This window comes from Rana temporaria, chromosome 1, assembly GCF_905171775.1.
Source record: "Rana temporaria chromosome 1, aRanTem1.1, whole genome shotgun sequence".
In the NCBI taxonomy this organism is placed as follows: domain Eukaryota; kingdom Metazoa; phylum Chordata; class Amphibia; order Anura; family Ranidae; genus Rana; species Rana temporaria.
In genome coordinates, this window is record NC_053489.1 from 269,312,950 (window position 1) to 269,336,615 (window position 23,666).

Below are 23,666 nucleotides of genomic sequence, written 5' to 3' on the forward strand. Positions count from 1 at the left end.
GTGTGCAGGTGACTATTACTGTGCATAATTATTAGGCAACTTAACAAAAAAAATATATATACCCATTTCAATTATTTATTTTTACCAGTGAAACCAATATAACATCTCAACATTCACAAATATACATTTCTGACATTCAAAAACAAAACAAAAACAAATCAATGACCAATATAGCCACCTTTCTTTGCAAGGACACTCAAAAGCCTGCCATCCATGGATTCTGTCAGTGTTTTGATCTGTTCACCATCAACATTTCGTGCAGCAGCAACCACAGCCTCCCAGACACTGTTCAGAGAGGTGTACTGTTTTCCCTCCTTGTAAATCTCACATTTGATGATGGACCACAGATTCTCAATGGGGTTCAGATCAGGTGAACAAGGAGGCCATGTCATTAGTTTTTCTTCTTTTATACCCTTTCTTGCCAGCCACGCTGTGGAGTACTTGGACGCGTGTGATGGAGCATTGTCCTGCATGAAAATCATGTTTTTCTTGAAGGATGCAGACTTCTTCCTGTACCACTGCTTGAAGAAGGTGTCTTCCAGAAACTGGCAGTAGGACTGGGAGTTGAGCTTGACTCCATCCTCAACCCGAAAAGGCCCCACAAGCTCATCTTTGATGATACCAGCCCAAACCAGTACTCCACCTCCACCTTGCTGGCATCTGAGTCGGACTGGAGCTCTCTGCCTTTTACCAATCCAGCCACGGGCCCATCCATCTGGCCCATCAAGACTCACTCTCATTTCATCAGTCCATAAAACCTTAGAAAAATCAGTCTTGAGATATTTCTAGGCCCAGTCTTGACGTTTCAGCTTGTGTGTCTTCTTCAGTGGTGGTCGTCTTTCAGCCTTTCTTACCTTGGCCATGTCTCTGAGTATTGCACACCTTGTGCTTTTGGGCACTCCAGTGATGTTGCAGCTCTGAAATATGGCCAAACTGGTGGCAAGTGGCATCTTGGCAGCTGCACGCTTGACTTTTCTCAGTTCATGGGCAGTTATTTTGCGCCTTGGTTTTTCCACACGCTTCTTGCGACCCTGTTGACTATTTTGAATGAAACGCTTGATTGTTCGATGATCACGCTTCAGAAGCTTTGCAATTTTAAGAGTGCTGCATCCCTCTGCAAGATATCTCACTATTTTTGACTTTTCTGAGCCTGTCAAGTCCTTCTTTTGACCCATTTTGCCAAAGAAAAGGAAGTTGACTAATAATTATGCACACCTGATATAGGGTGTTAATGTCATTAGACCACACACCTTCTCATTACAGAGATGCACATCACCTAATATGCTTAATTGGTAGTAGGCTTTCGAGCCTATACAGCTTGGAGTAAGACAACATGCATAAAGAGGATGATGTGGTCAAAATACTCATTTGCCTAATAATTCTGCACTCCCTGTATATATATATATATCACACACACACACAAACGTATGTATACATACCAATGGTTTAGCCACTGTACTTTTGAGGTTTTATATTCCCTATATTTAATAGAGCAGAAGTGTCTTTAAAATAAAAAATATATCACCATAGCAAAAAGAGCCAGTCGAAATGTACAGGACAAGGAAGTCTTGCTTTAATCCAAAACTGCCCCAAATATGACAAGATATGCTCAATTGGTAAAGCCTCACCCCTTTCAGCATGCAAACACTAATGCCTGGTACACACAATGATATTATAGGCGAATGATTGTACATTTTTTTTGGCATGCTAGTCTCATATCGAAAATGAAGAATTTCCTAAAGTTACGAAAATTCTCGTACGACAGATTAAAATTTGGGAAGTGATGGAATGTGTCGTAGTATATTTGTATTGTACAAAAATTGTACAATTGGATATCATAGGGAAAAAAAATTGTGCTTGTCCCATCGGATAATTTTGCACGCATTGTCGTGATTGGCTCTCGAAAGCTGTGTACCAACGATTATCGTACGATCGCTACAAAGCAATATTTTTCATACGATTTTCTGATGGTTTGTACAGGCCTCAAGACCTATACTGGTAAAGGCAGAAGAAGGCTAGCTAATGTAAATTCCCTTTTCAGGAAGATGAAAATATGCAAGAAAGAAAACTAAAATTTGTGACCACAGTCATAAAGTCAAAGTCATAAAGTTGTATAAGCAGGAAAATCTAGAAAGACTTGTCATCAAACAATCTGCTACTGAGGTCACTTTGTTGAAAGAACAGTATAGAAAAACCCTGTAGAACTGTACATAGCTCTTCATTTTTACAGAGGGTGTGGGGTGTTTTTATGACTTCTATGTTCTTTGTATCTTTATACAAAGAAGGAAGATAGGTGATCATAATCTATTTGGCACGTATGATTCTGAAGAAGTATATATATATGTTATATATATATATATATATATATATATATATATATATATATATATATATATATATATATATATATATATATATATTCCATTATACAAACAGGAAAAGCCATTATTGCTCATTATAAGAAGTTTAAAATCGTATTTGAAATAAATATATCCTTTTTTAATCTGTAAAAATACAATTATTTAGTCAAAATAAAAAAAGGGTTCTTTTACATAGTAGGCCAAGGGGACAGTAAAAACAAGCGGCTGTGCCGTGTTTTTTTACCACCCACCTAAACTCTAAAATACAGTTGGCGGAAGCTGTTCGCATGCCATGGTCACAACGCCTTGCATGTCCAGGTTGCACCACCTGTCAAACTCGGCTATTCATTGTGATGAGACTGTGTGGCAACCATTGGAAAACAATTATTGTCTCGGGGTTGCGGTACATTTGCCCCACTGTAAAATTACCATTCAGGGAAAAAACAAAAGTAGGTATTCAGTAGGCAACATGATCTCACCTTGACTGCCTGACAGTAGCTGCTTGGGCCCACTCTGAAAAGGGGCCAATTTAGGAGGCTTTACACACAAAGTTTGGGATTCTGAGAAATTGTATTACGTTCTAGGTAACACGTGAAACTAATTAGTGAATGTGTTGAAGAAAAAAATTTGTTACAATTCTGCAATACATGCACATTTCCACGTTCTATCTTTTTAAAAACGCTACTCTGAAAATCCAGCGTGATCCCAGGAGCTGCTGCAATTCCTAAAGGGGTTGTAAAGGCTTGTTTCTTATTTTCTAAATAGGTTCCTTTAAGCTAGTGCATTGTTGGTTCACTTACCTTTTTCTTACATTTCCCTTCTAAATGTTTTTTTTTTCTGTTTTGAATTTCTCACTTCCTGTTTCTCCTCAGTAAACTTTCCACCATCATCCGAGCGGTGGTTAGTCAGCCAGAACAGCTTACTGAGGAGGAACAGGAAGTGAGAAATTCAGACAAAGAAAAAAAACATTTAGAAGGGAAATTGAAGGAAAAGGTAAGTGAACCAACAATGCACTAGCTTAAAAGGAACCAATTTAGAAAATATAAAACTAACCTTTACAACCCCTTTAAGCTTTGTGATAATGTCACAGGGCATTATAAAAGCTGGACCTTGTTACAGGAACAAGATAAAAAATAAAAGATGGGGGAAATGCTAATGTCTGGCCATAACTAAAATTACTCCTTTCCCACAAACACTGCAGCTGTGCACGGGTCCACATTAGTGGACTTCCTGACTTCTATGCTGTGTAGTGTCCTTGCTCTGTTTCCTGTGGGAAAGATGTTTAATTTATCATCCATGTTGGACTCAGGTTAGAGAATATGATTAGGGTATTGTCGCCCCCCCCCCCCCCCAAAGTTGTCAGTTTACCAAGTTATTTCTCACACAGAGCATAAGCATACATACAATTACACCACTAAACACAATCTGCTATGCTTCCAGAGTATGAGGATACCATAGGAGTCAGACTTTTTCACAGACTAGATGCATAGAGAGGCCCAAAATCCAAGGGACACCTTAGGGCTTTCAAGTAACATAAATGCCGCATTTAAATTTCCTGGCTACCTATCGCATGTGTGGATTCTCTGGTGCACCAGGACAGTGGAAACGCCCACATCATTTTCTGAAAGACTTAATGAGTCTTTAAAAAATGTATTTTTCCCCCACAAGTTTCTTGAAAATGAAAAAAAAAAAAAAAAGAAAACACAAAGTTGTCAATTAATAAGCTATTTCTAACACATATCATAGGTATACTTGAAATGGCACCCCAAAACACATTCAGCTAGACATTTTTCACAACCTAGCCACACAGAGTGGTCCAAAATCCAAGGAGCACTATCAGGGGCATACAATTTGCATCTCCTGACTACCCATCACATTTTGGAGACCCTGGAGCACCAGGACAATTAAAGGACAACAAAATGATCACCTCAAAAGGGATTTTATAAGGAGGGCATGGCAAGTATTTTTAAGACTCCATTTTTTTTTGCAGTAGGAAAATTTGATTTTTTTTTTGTTTTGCTTTACACAAAGTTGTCAATTTAATGGAATATTTCTCCCATACAGCAAGGACAGACATAATATTACACCCCAAAACACATTCTGCTATTCCTCCCATGGTGGTGATACTTTCTCTTTTTGGACTGATTATTTACTGGACATTGTATCTTTTCTATCACACAAATCAACCAATTGTATCAAAAACAATGTACTGTAATGGTTGCTTCAGGGGAATATAGCTTAGTGTAGCGTCAGCTACACCTACAGCAGTTCCAGTACCTATAATACCATGTTCGCTGACCAGGAAGTACAGGAGGCCATTTCTATTATTACATTGTAGTAATAAATGAAATAGCTCAAATCACCATAATGCAGAATCAGCAAATCAGTGAGAGCACAGAGCATGTCACTTGCCACTGTCGCCTGCCACCAGATGCAGATTGTGACTTGCCACTTTGCCTGCCCTCAGATGCAGCTCGTCCCCTGCCACCAGATGCACAATGTCACCTGCCACCAAATGTCTATTGTCACTTACCACGCTGCCTGCCACCATATGTAGATTGTCACTGTATTGGTGACAGCACTGGTCTATTTAGCACAAAATCAGGAGAGTGGTGATGTGGGGCGGGTGGTGAGAGGCCATGGACCGGTGGTTGGGGACCCCTGCTTTAGACCACATGTCAAACACAAGGCCCACAGGCTAAATCTGGCCTGCCAGATCTGGTAATGTGGCCCTTGCATCCAGAACGTGGCAGAACTTCATTCAGCCACCTCTGGCTCTTGCCTTGCCCTCCCCCTCCCCACTGTCACTGGTAAACACAGAAACCTACAGTGCTTAAAAGGGACAGCTTTGCTTTCAGTTGTTCCTGGATGTAACAGATCCCTGCACGCACTCACTGCAGAGACAGATCTCCAGAGAGCGAGAGAGAGAGACACACAAAATTCTGTACACAACACACTCCTGACCCCTACATTCTATAAGTAGGGCACCCCTGAACCCTGCAATCTGTACACAGCGCACCCCTGGAACTGCACTCTGTACATAGCCCTGCCCTGGAACTGTACTTTGTACGTAGCACACTACTGAACTCTGCACTTTGTGTATAGGGCACCCCTGAACCCTGCACTCTGTACATTGCACACCCCAGATACTACCAGGCATTTAAAGGCAACTGTACTGCTAATGCAGTCTGCAATGAAATGGAGTTGGACACCCCTGCTAGAGACTATACTGGAATGACAGTCAGCCTTCAAGCAGATATAAAAGCACACTAATTATTGTAGTTCTGTATGTATAAATACAGCATTAAATGTACTATTTTTAAATGCAATGAATGTAAGTATCTGAATATGGCCTGGTAATAGGCCTTTACGGTCCCTGTACAGCAGTGGAGAGGTAGGGGCAGCATAAGGAGCAGAGGGACAGACATATGAGCTCAGCAGTCTGCCACTTCTCCTTTTACTGCCCAGTCAAAGGTTGCCAGAGGTTAAAGGACAGTGTTACTTAACTGCAGCAAAAAATAAATAACAAATGGTGTGTCAATTTCAGGACTGGATGGCAAAATAACGAAATTTAAATAAATTCTTTGGCAGGTAAATTACACTGATCCTTTGGCAGGTAAATTACACTGATCCTTCATCAGTGTAATTGGCAGTGTGCCTGGAGTTCAGCTTTAGCCAAGACGTCTTGGACCACGACCTGCTCAGGCTTGTGACTACACATGCGGTAAGACGTTTACTCTTCCATCCTGTAAATTTGTTCACAGCCTGCTTAGTACAAACAAATAGACCCCTGATTATCTCAGTCTCCTGATCTTCCCTCTTCCCGTCTGAGTGCTGCTACAGAGAAATTATTGAAGCCTGGTATCAAGAACTATACAGATACTGCTGCCAGTGTAAAAAAAAAAAAAATATGTGGCTTTTTTAATGGATACAAAATGGAATTTACTTGTGGAGCTCAGAAGTGACTGATGACATATAAAATGCAATTTGTCTTGGAAATTGATCCAAAAATCATCTTTAAGTATTCTCACTACATTGAATAGCCGATTGGTTTCTGTAGTATTTTATAGTCTGTTCTTCCAAAAACACCATTACATGTACATTTGATTATTCAAATGTATTTTATAATTCCAGAGAGCTGAACTGTTTTGCATGGTAAAGAAATGTTAAATAGATATTTGCTAGCACTTTGTGTTCCTTGTTTGGCACCCTGCAGTGAAAGTAAACTTCTTACTCACTGGTTTTGTTCAGCGAAACACTTAGGCCTAAATAATGGAGAACCCTTGAAATAGCAGGCTTCAGTCTGTGTTGTGCCATTCTTGTGCTTGCACAGGAAGCGCATTACATCATCCTCTCAGCACCCGAAACACAAACAAGCATGTGAGGGGATTCTTTGTAGTACTTACAGCTCCAGAATGAGAATGACATCTGTTTTGTTCTCATACACCTCATGGAGCGTGATCACATTAGGATGTCGGATCTCTTTCAGTATGCTGACCTCCCTCTCAATATCCTCCCGGGTCACGCCGCGCCGGCTTGATTTGGTGCGTCTCTTTTTGATGAATTTTGCTGCATAGTGCACACCTGTGCTTTTCTCCTGGCATTTCTTCACTACTGCAAACTGACCGCTGCAGAACAAAAACAAACAGAAAAACAAAATTAAATTACTGTCATTGATCTGACCTTTTTCTACAAATGGCTACTTTAAAGGGCAACACCACTTTCATAAAAAAATAAATAAGCAAAAAATAAAAATGGTATATTAAAATAAATTTTATATTATAATATATATATAAATATATATATATATATATATATATATATATATATATATATATATATACACATACATACATATACACACACATGCATACATACACACACAATGTATAATATATATATATATATATATATATATATATATATATATATATATATATATATATACACACACACACACACACACACACACACACATACATACATATATCCAATTGCTACACAAGTCATATTGTAACTGAATGTTATTTAATATTTAATATGACCTTAATCTGTAGAACTGTAGTTTTCTGTAAATTGCAATGCAATATGGCAACCTGGAGGCGTTCTGTACACAGATGTGCAGCCCACCCCCCCAGTAATGTAATTTCCTGCTTGTATGATATGATTGGCTTAATCATTTTCCCAGAAGCCTGCACTAAGGCCCCTTTCACATTGAGGAGTTTTTCAGGCGGTACAGCGCTAAAAATAGCGCTGCTATCCCGCCTGAAAAACTCCTTCACTGCCTACTCAATGTGAAAGCCCGAGGGCTTTCACACTGAGGCGATGCGCTGGCGGGAGACAAAAAAATCCCCTGTCAGCAGCATCTTTGGAGCGGTGAGAGGAGCGGCATGTATACCGCTCCTTCCTATTGAAAACAATGGGAAACCGCGGCAATACCGCCCGCAATGCGCCTCTATAGAGGCGCATTGCGGGCGGTATTAACCCTTTATCGGTCGCTAGCGGGGGTTAATACCGCACCGGTAGCAGCTGATTCCTGCGGCAATCCCGGGGGTATAGCGCCGCTATATTGAGCGCTGTTATACCGCCACCGCAGCTCCCGCCCCAGTCTGAAAGGCGCCTAAGATACTAATCCGCTTTTGGCCACCCCTGCAACAAAATGTCATTTTTGGTGAGCCACTCCCAAAAAAGGGAAAAATCACATCTAAAAAAGGGATACAGACCCTGCCACTTTCCTCAGTAGAACCCAGAAAGTGCAGCAGCTGATTGATTACAAAATCACTCCCATTCCTTCAGAATAACAAAAAGGTAGAAATCTGCAACGTTTATTAAAATCCTTGTAATGTACATAGATCACCAAGAGGGGAAATTTTTTCTCAAAAGTGGAGTTACTTTTATAGAATGAAACTTCATTATTTTTTACCCCGCTGGAGAGATCCACCTAGGGCCGAAAACAACTAAACGATTATGAAATGAATCGATTACAATTTTCATAATCGATTAATCGGCCAGTAACATAATGGGGTTAAAAAACTAAAATTAGCCCTTTATAGTACAAAAAAGCAAATCGCTACTGTAAATATTACTTTCACTGTCCCACAGTAAAAAAATGAACCCCTTACAGTAGCGATTATTTGCTTTTTGTACTTATTTTTGTTTTTTTAACCCCATTATGTTACTAAACATCTCAGGCCGGGGTTCACACCTCTTTTTTGGTGCTTTTTGCAGAAACACACTACAGTTCATTTACATGTTTTCCTATGGGACACATTCACATCCATGATTTTTTTTCAGCTGCTGCGTATTTGGAAAGGGCAAGGACTTTAACGCAAAACGGTGCGATTTTTTATTTTTTTTGTTCAATATACTTCAATGCTGCAGAAAAGCATGTAATGTGTTTTTGTGGCAATTTGTGTTTTGTAATCTGCCCAACAACAAATTGGCCCCAAAAAAAAAAAAAAAATGCAATTTTTTTTTTTTTAAGGCCATTATCCGATTAATCGAAACAATAAATCGGCCAACTAATCGATTATGCAGCCCTAGATCCACCCTTTTATTTGTCTTGGTGACTACTGTTACTGAGGCAAACAGTAGAAAGAAATTCTATATTTTTGAGTTATCATGAGAACAAGAGACGAGGAGAAATCTTCCAAATGGGAACAAATGTTCTGGTGACAATTCTCCTTAACAATGATTGTAAAGTCTCGTTTTTTTTTTCTATAAAAATAAAACATGTTATACTTATCTGCCCTGTGCATTGTTTTTACACATAGCAGCCCTAATCCTGCTCATCTTGGGTTCCTCATCTGTGCCCCTGGCCTCTCCCTCCTGTTGAGTGGCAGCTTGCTATGGGGGCACCCGAGCCGAGTCATAGCTCCCTGTGTCCATTCAGACATGGAGCCGCGGCCTTGCCCAGCCCCTCTCTCTTCTGATTGGCTGACTGACTTTGATTGACAGCAGCAAGAGCCAAGGAGGGAGAGTCTGATGGCCTAGACACTTGTGGACATCGCTGGACAGAGATGTGGCTCAGGTAAGTATTAGGGGGGATGGGAGGGCTGCTGCTGGCTTTTTTTATCTTAAAGCATAGAATTCATTAAGATAAAAAACCTTTTGACTTTGCAACCACTTTAAGTCCGGTACACACTATGAGAATATCGGATGAATGACAGTATTTATTTTTTGCATGCTTGTCTCATATCGAAAAAGATTATGTTACGAGAGTTATGAGTGTCACTCAATTATTTATGGACGAATACTATACGGATTAAACAAAAATCATCCAGAAGCAAAAATTGGAGGGGGGGGGGGGCTTTATTTCATTTGAGGAAATTAATATATTAAATAGTAAGCATGTTTCTAAATAAAGTTATCTAAAATGAGAACATATAAAACGGTTATCACAGAGACTGGATACTTAACTTGGCCTAGGTCTTTATCCCAATGAGGAACTAATAGATAAGAATGAAGTTACAAAGTTTAATTTTTTTTTCTGTTTGGCACTGCTTTGTCTATCTCAAGCAGTTTGATACCAAACCTTAAAGGTGGAAGTTTTATTTTATTTTATTTTAAGTCTACAGCTACAAATACTGTAGCTGTTGACTTTTAACAACCAGGTACCTACCAGAGCCTGGGGTCCAGAGCCGTCTTCCTGCAGCCAGTTCTTCGGGTCCCTGGCATCGCCATCTTTGATATTTTAGCTTTCCGAGGAACCACAACGGGCTAACTCGCTGGTGTTTACAGGGAGTCTGGAAGAAGAGCCCCAGTTCGGAAATCAGGACAAGAGACCCCAATTTGCTGATTTTCAGTGGTGCCATTTACCGAAAAAGCCACTGCCACCAACAAATGAAGATGGTCCATCTCCCTCCGCTCAACCATCCTTGAGCTATTACGGTTATGTAGAGCAGTGATCAACTGCCCAAAGTGGTAAGCCTATAAACCAACCAGGGTACTTTCATTTATTGAAAGTACCTTGGTTGGCCGGTGCCTAGACTATAGCTTCTGAAGTCTGGACATACCTTTTTATGGATTAGAAGGCCTTTTTCCAGATTTGGACAGTCCAAATTTTCCTCTGTTTATAAGGACCGTCTCTGATATTACTGACAGTTACTAACTTCTCATCTAATATAGTGGTCCCTTTCCTACCAAATAACTTGGTTATAATCCCCATTTCACCACATAGCTTCGAGAGTATCTTTAGGGCACTTGTTCCTCATTTGTTAAGAGCAAATCAGGCCCCCACAGCAAATTCTGGGTCTTAAATTATTTTTACATTAAATTCATGGGATACAGATTTGTATCGCAGTTTGGATGCCTGATAATAGTTTCTAGCCACTTAGATCCAGGCAACAATACTGGAGCTTGATGCAAACACTGTGGTTTCCGGTATGTGGTTGGTTTAGAAGTGGGCATGTTGTGCAAGAAAGGGAACTTCAGATGAATCCAATCATGATTCAAAACAACAAATTCTGGATAATAGAAATCATTACTTTAAAGGGATAAGGTACATTTTAAACACAGTATAGAGTTAAAAAATGATTTTATTAGCTGTCTATCTTGGCGACTCCCACACCCTCCAATACTTTTATGCAGGGCTCGACAAATCCCGGGCGCCAGGTCGCCATGGCGACTAGAAATAGGGTCCTGGCGACTTGGCTTGGAAGGGGGGCAAAAAATAAATAAAAAATGTTTTTTTTTGTGAGCTGGCTTTATCTGGTGGTGAGCCGTTGGTATTACAAGTTATTACCACCAGATGTGTAAGTTGGCGTCATCTGGTGGTGGCCGTTGGTATTACAAGTTAAACAGCAATTCTAATGTCATTTTTCACAATTTTTCACTGCCATCTTCTTCCTTCTACCTAGAACCCCCAAACATTATATATATTTTTTATCCTAACACCCTAGAGAATAAAATGGCGATCGTTGCAATACTTTGTGTCACGCCGTATTTGTGCAGCGGTCTTACAAGCGCACTTTTTTGGGAAAAAATTACACTTTTTTTAATTAAAAAATAAAACAGTAAAGTTATCCCCATTTTTTTTTATATTATGAAAGATAATGTTACGCCGAGTAAATTCATACCCAACATGTCACGCTTTAAAATTGCGTCCGCTCATGGAATGCCGACAAACTTTTACCCTTTAAAATCTTCATAGGCGACATTTAAAAAAAATCTACAGGTTGCATGTTTTGAGTAACAGAGGAGGTTTAGGGCTAGAATTATTGCTCTCGCTCTACCAATCGCGGCGATACCTCACATGTGTGGTTTGAACACCGTTTACATATGCGGGCGCTACTCCAGTGTGTGTTCGCTCCTGCGCGCAAGCTCGTTGGGACGGGGCGCGTTTTCTGGCTCCTAACTTTTTTAGCTGGCTCCTAGATTCCAAGCAAATTTGTCAAACCCTGCTTTTATGGATAATCATAGGACAGTCGGCGAGCAAAATAAAATAGAATAACTAATGGAAATATGAATTCTTCCCCACTATAGCCAAAATGTAAAAAATAAAATTGTCTGGTTCAAGGCTTTAATCTGGCAGCGCTTACTGCCAGGAGAAAGATTCATTTTTTAGAATCAACAGAAATATCAATAATGTCAGAATATTTTGCATCGTTGCCATCAGTTTAAACATAAAATTCCACAGAGAAATCTGTCAATTCAACATAATTTGGAATTACATCTCTGAAAGCATAAATGAGCAAAGAGCATACATCTTTTTTAACACAGACACTGCAATTAATTAGTTAAAAGGTAAAATCCAGGTCTTCCCCAAAGCACTTGGAAAATCGAGCCAAGTTTATAATAGACCATGTCAAGCTTTCCTTGTAAAGCTTCAGACTGTTAATCAAATGATTTGAGATGAGAACTATTTCAAGGTGACCTTCAGCAGATCACAGTCTCTTTCCAAGCTACACGCTTTCTGCTTCATAGGACTGAGATTTCCATAATCCTACAAGTCTAGGCCTTAAAATGATTTCTGCTTTGACAATATAGTATTTTTCTTTGGGGCAACTTTTATCGAAGGTTTCGCCACTTTGGTCACAAAAAATAAACATATATATTAACTTCAGTAATATGAAATAACGCATGCCCTGTTGTAATACAGATAAAAAAAATTGCGGACATTATATTCCATTTTCATTCAAGCAATACATATACAGTAATATATGCGTTTGTTTATTCAATATAAAATATTTAATTACTAAGACTATAGGTGGCGATTAAAGTGGATGTAAACCCAAATTTTTTCTATTTATTTTTTGATGTCACAATGTAGAGAATAAGATTTCCTATCATCTGTGCACAGTCTTGTGCCACACAGATTTAATCCAGCTCTGAGCAATCCTCTTTTATTGTTCAGTGAAATAAAAATGGACTTAGAGAAAAACCTTAGTCCGTTCCGCCCCCTTGCTGTGAGGGACAGGTTATTTCCATATCTCATGCACTAGCCTGGAGACGGGCATTATTTTTTAATTCCCACCCCCACTCCTTTTCTGAAGTCATGTGGTTACTTTTCTGGATTTTGACTGGATGTTAGTGATCATAGCAGAATTTAGTGTAAGCAATACACAGGAAAAAATGTCTACTGACATCACGACTCCACCCACAGAGCTCCAGACAACAGATCCACCCACAGAATCTGCATTTTTTCAGTTCTTATAACAGACAGAGGGGAGACATTTGACAGGTAAGGATACATGCAGGAGGCATGTATATCCTTACAGTTCAGCACTATGGCAGTAGTTTAGAAAGGATGAGAGCGGGTTTACATCCACTTTAACAAATGACTGTTCTTTTTAGCCCTAAGGAAAGACTGCCATTTACAAAATCATAGGTTTACTTTTTTCTGGAAGGATGCTAGGCATAAAATTCCACCCGAGCAGCCACAAATGGCCTGCTATATACATAGAAGCATCTGTGTTTACATGTGCATGCCGAACTTCCACATTTTGCATTTGTGAAATACATGGTACATGCATGCCTATGTACATCGAGATTTACATGAATTGTCCACAGTTTTTTACATGCGATTACTACTGTATAGCCACTAGTAGTAATTGTTTTCAGCCAGCTGGGAAGGCTCCCTGCGCCCCCCGCCAGCAGAACACAATAGCGCTGTTGGAGGCGTTCCCATCAACACTAACTGTGTGGATGGGGGAATTGAAGAAATTTCTTCTCTTCCACTCATGGTGGAAGTAGAGAGAATTAAATCAACTATGGGCTGCATAATCCCCGAGTAATCCACTAAAGCAGACCTTTCTGTTTACATATGCTTGAAATGTCCCGGTCCTTTGGTGTACAGAATCAGTAACCGATGATAATGCTGGCTGTACTCAATTTAATAACACAATATTACAATTATCCAGACAAAGGAACTTGGTGGGTGAAAGTGAGAGATCTCATATTCAATGTAACAAAAATAGTATCCAATGCAAAGAAGGTTCAGCGGCTGGTAACGTGCATGATATACATGTATACGGTTTAAACACGGCAAAACCAATTTGTTTTACAAAGGAGGATCAAGTCACACAATGAATAGAGATGAGTGGCTTGCGCTGGAACAAATACTTCAGTAATAACAGTGATTTGCAGGGTGATCTTCTAATACCTATTAAATTACTGCTGAATTATAACCCTGGAATGGATCTTTTCACTACTCTTGGCAGCCTGCCCTCACTCTTTTGCACCCGTATGTCACAAGCCAGTGACTAGCCATAAGGTTATTTAGCTGTCACATCAAAACAATGACCAAGCTGCATGTCTAAAGCAACCGCCATCACTAATGTCAGACAGAAAAAAAACTAAACATGTCAAACCAAACAGACTTTATTGAAAAGCGCAAATTAATGAGGGCACCCTACATGTCAGCAAGCAAGCAGAAGAGCATGATTACAACACAAAACTACCAGTTTTCTACAACACATTTTAAAGCGACATCAAGTTTCTGATTGATTGCAAAGCGGAAGATAGACATCTACCATCATCCTCTATGCCCCATTCCAACAAATCAACACAAAACTACATGTAAAAAAAAAAAAAAAAATTGTGAACAGGCAGACTTTTTGATTTCAGAAAAGACAAGAGCAATATCTTCTGAAATAAAGTACACTTACCTGCCTATTCACAATTCTCTGCAGGATGTACACTGAGCGGGGCACGCGGTCAATGTGCTGGGATGACTGCACTCAAACATGAACAAATATAAAATGTCATTGTCAGGGTTTGCGTACACTTTAAATAATGAATATTAAAGTAATTGTAAAAGCAGAAGTTTTTTTTTTATCTTAATGCATTCTATACATTAAGATAAAAAACCCTTCTGTGTGCTGCAGCCCCCCTCCAGCCCCTCTAACACATACCTGAGCCCCTTCTAGATTCAGCAATGTTGCATGAGAGACTCGGCTGTTCAGGACTCTTCCTCCTCATTGGCTGAGACAGCAGTGTGGCGCCATTGGCTCCCACTGCTGTCAATCAAAATCAGTGAGCCAATGAGGAGAGAGAGGGGGTGGGGCCAGGCCGTGGCTCCATGTCTGAATGGACACAGGGAGATGCAGCTCGAGTGCCCCCATGGCATGCCAAGTGCTGTGGGGGCACTCAACAGGAGGGTGGGCAGGAGCACAGAGGAGGGGCCTGAGAAGAGGACGTTCTGGGCTGCTCTGTGCAAAATCACTGCACAGAGCAGGTAAGTATTACATGTTTGTTATTTTTAACGAAAAAAAAAAATGAGACTTTACTAATACTAGAAAAGATGCTATCTTTGGAGGTATTTAGACCAAGAAGTTGGTGTCAGTTATTAATAAATAGCGCTTAATCACTCAAGAAACATTGATTAGGTCGTTTTAAAAGTTTGTGTATATCACAGTGGTGGCTGGTGCTCCATCAGTGTTGGGGGGCGCGAACAAACCCGGGACATTTACCCCCCGTCACTTCAAAATGGCAGCTTCAAGCAAGAAGAAACAGTAGCAATGCCTGAAGCAATTTACAGCACACACTCATTTTAGCAGCATAATTATTAAATGTGGAATGTATGTTCCTTGCTAAAGAACATTATTTTATTATAAAGTTGTTAGTTCCGCTTTAATTGCAGCAAAAAGCAAGATTTCGGATCGCACGTTTCCTGTTTTTTAGCATGGGACGTCTAGTGTGGGATTATGGTTGGCAACACAAGCAGAAAATGTAGAATTGTATTTTGAACCTCACCCCAACATTATCAAACAGTCTCCTTATGTAAACAGAATACTTCTCCATTACAGTGTCAGGCAAATGAATATTGAACCATTGAGATCGGGAAATCCCAGCCAGAAACATGTTCCTCTTTCTGATAGAGACTGTAAAGCTCCCAGCTGTGTGGTTGTCTGTTCAACAAAGAGGTTGGTTTCACAAGGTCAGATTTATTAATTAGCCTACACCCCACATGAGGTTCAAATATCAAATCAGGATTTTCACGAGAGAGCGCAAGACAGAGCGAAAGAAAGATTTATATGTTCTTTTATTCAGGACAAAAAAAAAAAGTAAAAATATTTGAAAAAAAAAAATATCTACTGTGCTAATTTTTTTTTATTTTTTTGCTTTCACACATTACTGTTTTTTTTTTATTGCTTGTTTGCAGCCAGCAGATGTGCCATATGCTTTTCTGTATGGTGGATTTTATAGCTCAAATTACAGACTCACATAACTCAATACTCAGAAGAGCGACTTATCCTAACCTCCTGACTTCTATAGCACTCTATACAGAATTACAATTATTGAGAGACAGTTTGAAAGTAAACAGATACTTCTCTGCTGTCCCGATAGAAAACCCATACACACTATATGGAAAGCTGAAATTTCCCTCCAAGGTCCCGATCACACGAGGGGCGGATTCATTGGATGGACTCCATTAGCTCAGTAGGGGATCGCTCCATTGATCCCCGCTGACCAAGCGGATGACAGGTCCGTCTCCGTTTACTGTGCTAAGACGGACCTGTAAAGAGCCCCGCTGTTCTCTATGGGGGAGATCGGATGAGAACAGACAGCCTTGTCTGTATTCATCCGATCCAATGGAGGAATGGCGAACTGTCTGTCTGTTTTGAGAGGATCTTGTCAGATCAGATGGTAGGCGGGTGTCAGCGGACACATATCCGCTGACCTCCGCCTGCCCATAGAAGTCAATATTGGTCCGCCCGTACCTTAAAAATGGACAGGCGGATTAGATCTAGCCGATCACGTTAAAGGAGCCTAAAACTTCTTGACAATATTTAAAATTCATTGTTCCCTCTTCTACAACAGCTGGATTATAAAGACAAGACTGGATCTCCTTTCACCATGAAAAAAGAAGAAGATTGCATCATCAGCTGATTTTATTTTGTCGTTGGATCTTTGAAGGACCTATCCTCCAATACCTCTCCCCACATACCCCCTAGTACCCTCTACAACTCCCCTTCCTTTTGTCTCCCAGATTCTGCTTTCTTACCTTTACCTCTTCATTACGTCATAGCAGTCAATAAAATGCAATGCGCTGCCACTTATCCTCTCCCTTCATATTTTACACCGATTAAATGACTGCGCAAACTTATTCCGCTGTGTCCCTAGATCTAGGCAATATATCAATATGTAATCAAAGGTCAAATAAAATAGTTACCATATATAATCTAGTATAAGCCGAGGCACCTAATTTTACCACAAAAAAATGGGAAAACGTATTGACTCGAGTATAAGCCTAGGGTATACATCTGCATGCCTCACTGTGCCTCATTTTTCCTCACTGTGTCCATGTGCATGCCTCACTGTGCCCATGCCTAGATTTACGTTTAACATGGGAGTCTATGGCATGGGTGCCGGCTTTGAAAAAAAAGAAAACTGGGTGCTCCCCAACCGTAGGTTCCCCTAGACAACACACTTTGCACACTTGTAGAGGAGAAATGGGGCTACATGTATGCCATGATCCAGGTCCAGGGGACCTACTACCGGCTGGTACCGGGCCCCCAAAATCACCGGAGAAATTACCGTTTAACATGGAAGTCTAAGGAAGGGGTGCCCGACTTTGAAAAATCGGTGCTCCCCGGGCCGTAGGTCCTCTGAACAAACTTTGCACACTTGTAGAGGAAGAGTGGGGCTACATGTGTGACAAGTTTGGGGTCATGGGGATCTACGGCCGGCCGGTACTGGGTCCCCAAAGTCCGGAAGATCAGGCGCAAAAAGGTGACTCAAGTATAAGCCGAGGGGGGCATTTTCAGGGCATGTGCTGAAAAACTCTGCTTATATGCAGTATACAGTATTTCTTTAATCTGTAACAGTTTTTACTACAATGTCTCAAACCCTATTTTACTGTCCTGTGCTGTATTACTACTACTACTACTACTACTTTTTGAGGTCGTCCCATGAACATTATAATTATTTTTACACATATAATCGTCTTTTTGTGCATTTAGTAAATTATTGCAAGCTCAAAACATGGGTTTTATGCTACCAGTTTTGAAGATTTTTTTTTTACCGATTCTAAATATTTAATTGGACAAGACCATTTCTTATTAAGCTTCGCCTGCACTTAGTTTTGAGACATAAGAAGTCCTTGATTCTCGCTTTTTCATATCTGCTCATTTCAACAGACGGCATGCTAAAAGCTAGGAAGAGCTTATCTCTTAAGAACAGTTAATTGCAACATGATCTAACTTTAAAAGTTTCAACATTCCCAAGCAAAGAGTAGTTTAATAAAACAGATATGGCAAATTCTTTAAGCCGCTTACAAATACCTCTCAAAAAGCACTCAAGTCTTGGACTAAAGTCTAACTTTAGGTTCTCCCGCAGTTTGCTCTGACAGCTTTTCACTTCTTGGCCAGTACATACAAACAAGTCTGTTCATCAAAACTTCTGTTTCACAAGAAATGGTTTTGTGAACGGAGGATAGTTTTTGTAAAAGAAAACTCAATTTTTATCTAGTCTACTACCACTATCCACTATCTGCCCTTGTGTTTTTAACTTTGGATAGTAAATCTTTTTTTCTGCCAGTAAATACCTTATACAGCCCACTTCCTGTTTCTTGGCTGGTCATTAGCCTAGGCCAGGGATATGCAATTAGCGGACCTCCAGCTGTTGAAAAACTACAAGTCCCATGAGGCCTAGCAAGACTGACAGCCACAAGCATGACACCCAGAGGCATGATGGGACTTGTAGTTTTGCAACAGCTAGAGGTCCGCTAATTGCATATCCCTGTAAAATGGTTACAGCCAGACTCTGAAGGGAGATTTCTGCAGCATATTTGACAAATACAGAATCACAGTATATATAAGATAATATGCAAAGGCGTTTTAATGTATTAAATGCTGAGTGATTACAGGCTCCTGTGATTGAATTCTGGCCCTGGTTGTTACTACGATCAGAGGGTCTTCACTCACATAAGGGAGACCCACTAAGCCACTGCTGCTTAAAGTGGAACTTTAGTCAGAAGGGTGGCCCCTTTTGCAGGTATAGCTATGTAAAAATCTCCAATTACATCACTTTTGGTGCGGCTGAGTCACGATCAGCTGGCGTGACGTCAACACTGCGCATGCGCAGATTGTCAGAGGTCAAGGAAAATTACAGAACACCGCCATGTTGGTACATCTAAAACATTTCCGATTCCCCGTCCTATTGGTAAACTCAAAACCAGCTGATCTTCCTCTATAGTTCTATAAAAGGGTCTATGCTGCTAGGCTGCCATGTTATAATAAAATTACAGTGAGCTGTGGCTGTTTATCCGACTTTACCAATAGGATGGGGAATCCAAAATGTTTTAGGTGTACCGACACAGCAGTGTTTCTGATTCCTTGTCCTATTGGTATAGGTCAGGTACACAGCAGCAACTCACCGGAATTTTATTATGCCAGGGCTCGACAAATCCCGGGCGCCAGGTCGCCATGGCCACTAGAAATAGGGTCCTGGCGACTTGGCTTGGAAGGGGGGCAAAAAAAAAAATTATATATATATATATATATATATATATATATATATATATATATATATATATATATATATATATATATATATATATATATATATATATATATATATTATTTTTTTTGTGAGCTGGCGCCATCTGGTGGTGAGCCGTTGGTATTACAAGTTATTACCACCAGATGTGTAAGCTGGCGCCATCTGGTGGTGGCCGTTGGTATTACAAGTTAAGCATTACAAGTTAAACAGCAATTCTAATGTAATTTTTCACTATTTTCACTGCCATCTTCTTCCTTCTACCTAGAACCCCCAAACATTATATATATTTTTTATCCTAACACCCTAGAGAATAAAATGTCGATCGTTGCAATACTTTGTCATGCCGTATTTGCGCAGCGGTCTTACAAGCGCACTTTTTTGGGAAAAAATTACACTTTTTTAATTAAAAAATAAGACAACAGTAAAGTTATCCCCATTTTTTTTATATTGTGAAAGATAATGTTACGCTGAGTAAATTCATACCCAACATGTCACGCTTCAAAATTGCGTCCGCTCGTGGAATGCCGACAAACTTTTACCCTTTAAAATCTTCATAGGCGACGTTTAAAAAAATCTACAGGTTGCATGTTTTGAGTTACAGAGGAGGTCTAGGGCTAGAATTATTGCTCTCGCTCTACCAATCGCGGTGATACCTCACGTGTGTAGTTTAAACACCGTTTACATATGCGGGCGCTGCTCACGTATGTGTTCGCTTCTGCGCGCAAGCTCGTCGGGACAGGGCGCGTTTTCTGGCTCCTAGATTCCAAGCAAATTTGTCAAACCCTGTATTATGCAGATGCTTTATGTTCACTACACATTTTTTGGACTGCAACTTTCCTTTGTAACTCCACTTTTGTAGGTAAAAAACATTCCCCTGTGGAGGGGATCCATGTACATTACAAGGATTATACCAAACTTTGTTGCAGATTCCTACTGTTATTCTGAAGAAATGGCTGTTTGTCTGTGTCCATGTGCTCAATGAATCTGTTTTGGAGTGGTTTTATCATTGTCAGTCAGCGTCTTCACCTGCAGGGCTCTAATGAGGAAGTGGCAGGGTCAGCATCCTTTTGGACGGGATTTCCCTTTGAGCGTATTTGACATTTTTGCTGCAGGGGATGCTAAAAATCTGACTTGAATCTTTGTGAAGACTTCTGGGAAAATCAGTAAGCCCATCACACAAGCAGGATATGACATACACCATCTGTGTACAGAACGCCTCCAGGTAGCCATATTGCATTGCATTTTACAGAAGATTACAGATTTGCAGATTGAAAAGGAAAGGTAAATTTTTCTTTAACATTCAATTACAATATAACTTGTGTCACAACTATATAATTATCACAACTGTATAAATTCACAACTATAAAACTTTTTAATTTGAAAAAAAAGTGGAGTTACCCTTTAACCTACTCCTGCCTGGCATATCGACAAAAACTGGCAGGTGGGATCCCCTCTCATTCTGGGACGGCGCCATACGTTGCCCCAGTTTCGGTGCAACCATGATCTCAGTTAAGAGCCGGCTCTTTACCCATGTGATCGGCTGTGTCCAATCACAGGCGATTACATGTAAACAAGGAAGTGCCGTTTATCAGCTTTCCTCACACTGACAGTGTGAGGACAGGAGAGCTGATCAGCGGCATCTCCTCCCAGGGGAGATCTGTACAAATAATCAGGGCACCGATTATCAGTGCCCTGATGATCTGTGCAGCCCCAACAGTGACGCCAGTCAGTGCCCATTGGTGATGCCAATCTGTGCACATCAGTGTTCCCAGACATGCCAGTGCCCATCAGTGCCTGCGCCTCAGTGCCCATCCGTGCCGCCTATCCATGCCCAGTGCCGCCTATCAGTGCTTCCTATTAGAGCAGCTCATCAGTGCTGCATATTACTGCCTCCACATCAGTGCCACATTTTCGTTGCCCAACCGTGCCGCCTATCCATGCCCAGTGCTGCCCATCAATGCTGCATATTACTACCTCCACATGAGTGCTGCCTTATCAGTGCCCATCAGTGTAGCCTCATCAGCGCACATCGGTGAAGGAGAAAAATTACTTATTTACTAAATGTTCTGACAAAAATTAACCAGTTCCCTACCAACCCATAATAATATGACGTCGGCAGGAACCGTCTGTCCTTCAGAGTGGACGTCATATGACATCCTGTGCATTGTGGCCGCTAGGGGGCGCGCACTAGCGGCAAAGCTTGCGACCCGGTGCGCGTGCCCGGCAGTCGCGATGTCCGCCGGGCACGCGCGATGGTCAGCAATCACGGCAGGAGTGTGGATCTGTGTGTGTGTAAACACACAGATCCACCTCCTCTCAGAGATGAGGAGACCGATGTGTGTTCCCAGTACAGAGGAACACACATCGGTCTCCTCCCCTTGTGAGTCCCCCTGCCCCTACAGTTAGAAATCACTCCCAGGGAACATATTAACCCCTTCAGCGCCCCCTAGTGTTAAGCCCTTCCCTGCCAGTCACATTTACACAGTAATCAGTGCAGTTTTATAGCACTTATCGCTGTATAAATGTGAATGGTCCCAAAAACGTGTCAAAAGTGTCCGATATGTCCGCCGCAATGTCACGGTCACAAAAACAAATGCAGATCGCCACCAATTACTAGTCAAAATAATAAAAATGCCATAAATCTATCCCCTATTTTGTAGACGCTACAACTTTTGTGCAAACTAATCAATATATGCTTATTGCGATTTTTTTACCAAAAATAAGTAGAATACGTATCGGTCTAAACTGAGGACATTTTTATTTATTTTTTTAAATATTGATATCTATTAAATCAAAAAATATGGCGTTTTTTCAAAATTGGTGCTCTTCTTTTGTTTATAGCGCAAAAAATAAAAACCGCAGAGATGATTAAATACCAAAAGAAAGCTCTATCTGTGGGGGAAAAAAACAAAGATTTAATTTGGGTACAGTGTTGCATGACCGCGCAATTGTCATTCAAAGTGCAACAGCGCTGAAAACTAAAAAATTGGTCTGGGCAGGAAGGGGGTGAAAATGCCCTGTATGGAAGTGGTTAAGGAAGAATTTTTTTTTGTTTGTTTTTTTTCAAATTTTTCGGTCTTTGTTTGTTTTTTAGCAAAAAATTAAAAACCGACCGGTGATTAAATACCACAAAAATAAAGTTCTATTTGTGTGAAAAAATAAATAAATATATAAAAATGTTTGTTTGGGTACAGCGTTGCATGACTGCACAATTGTCATTTAAAGTGTGACCTCGCTGAAAGCTGAAAATTGGCCTGGGCAGGAAGAGGGCAAATGTGCCCAGTATTCAAGTAGTTAAAGACATTCTTCGGAAATGAAACCTAAGGATTTTATAAGCACACTTCTTTACAATCATTTTACAGAGGTAAATGTGTAACAATATATTGCGACAGACATCCTGTTAGCACACGGAGTTTATGTAATCTAAACTGAAATCAACCCATGTATGGAAACAAAACACCGATGAGGTTTCCCCACATTTTCTGTGGCGGGTCCACACAGGGAGTAAAGGGAACGCTTCCCATTGGGGACACAAACAACAAGTACACAAAAGTTACTAACACTTCTACTCTGTATTGAAAACACTGTGCTTTAGGGGAATAAAAAGGATACATGGCAACTAGCTGCACTGTATCAGCTCCACAAGCTGAACTAGCATTTAGACAGCTCTTTATATACGTATAAATTAGCGTAAAAACAAAAGATAAGCATTGAAGTGCTTGATGGTGCGTGGCAATCAGCCATATGCTTTGGTCTAATAGAAAACCTGACTCCACTATAATTTTATGTCACATGTAGTACAATGCAGCCAGCCAGGGAAGCTGGAGAAACCACACGGGGATGCAGTTATGCAAACTCATCTTATGGTCTCCATGCAACTGTAAGCAGGGAGCTGGCTGGTGTACACAGCCTGGAATATCATTAAAGTCACACGTTATTCCAGTCAATTTAACCTTTTAATGGGCAATGCCTTTAGCCTCAGGGAGGAACACGAAATTTAAAATTCAAATATGGAGCCTGGCTCACCACTATTTTTTTTTCTCTTCTCAAGGCAAACCTTTTACATTTTATTTTTAACTGCAGGTAAAACTAAAGTTGCATAAAGATATTGACAGCTAAAAAGGTTAAAAATATACAGTTTATCCGAGTCCTCTCTGACTTGCCCTCATGGTAACAATCAACTAAATGCCATAACTGTAAACCAATGCCGAGAACAACCTTCTCTAGTGTTGTCCAATGATGTTCTCCTACCAAGAGGGCTGAATATTCTTATTTAGCTCGCATTAGGTTATTGCGTTTAAAGTGTTAATAAACCCAGGACCCTACATTCGCTATATCTGGTCCCCCATAGTACATACAACA

At 40.4% G+C, this 23,666-nt stretch overlaps 1 protein-coding gene across 2 annotated transcripts in view; it reads right to left on the reverse strand.

The window, feature by feature from the left end:
* DAPK1 (death associated protein kinase 1) overlaps window positions 1-23,666 on the reverse strand; it is a 217,151-nt gene that overhangs the window by 90,337 nt on the left and 103,148 nt on the right. For both annotated transcript variants that reach the window (XM_040355494.1, XM_040355493.1), the window contains exon 3: window positions 6,767-6,988. In XM_040355494.1, coding sequence (XP_040211428.1) covers window positions 6,767-6,988 — 222 coding nt within the window. The remainder of the gene's footprint in view (window positions 1-6,766; window positions 6,989-23,666) is intronic.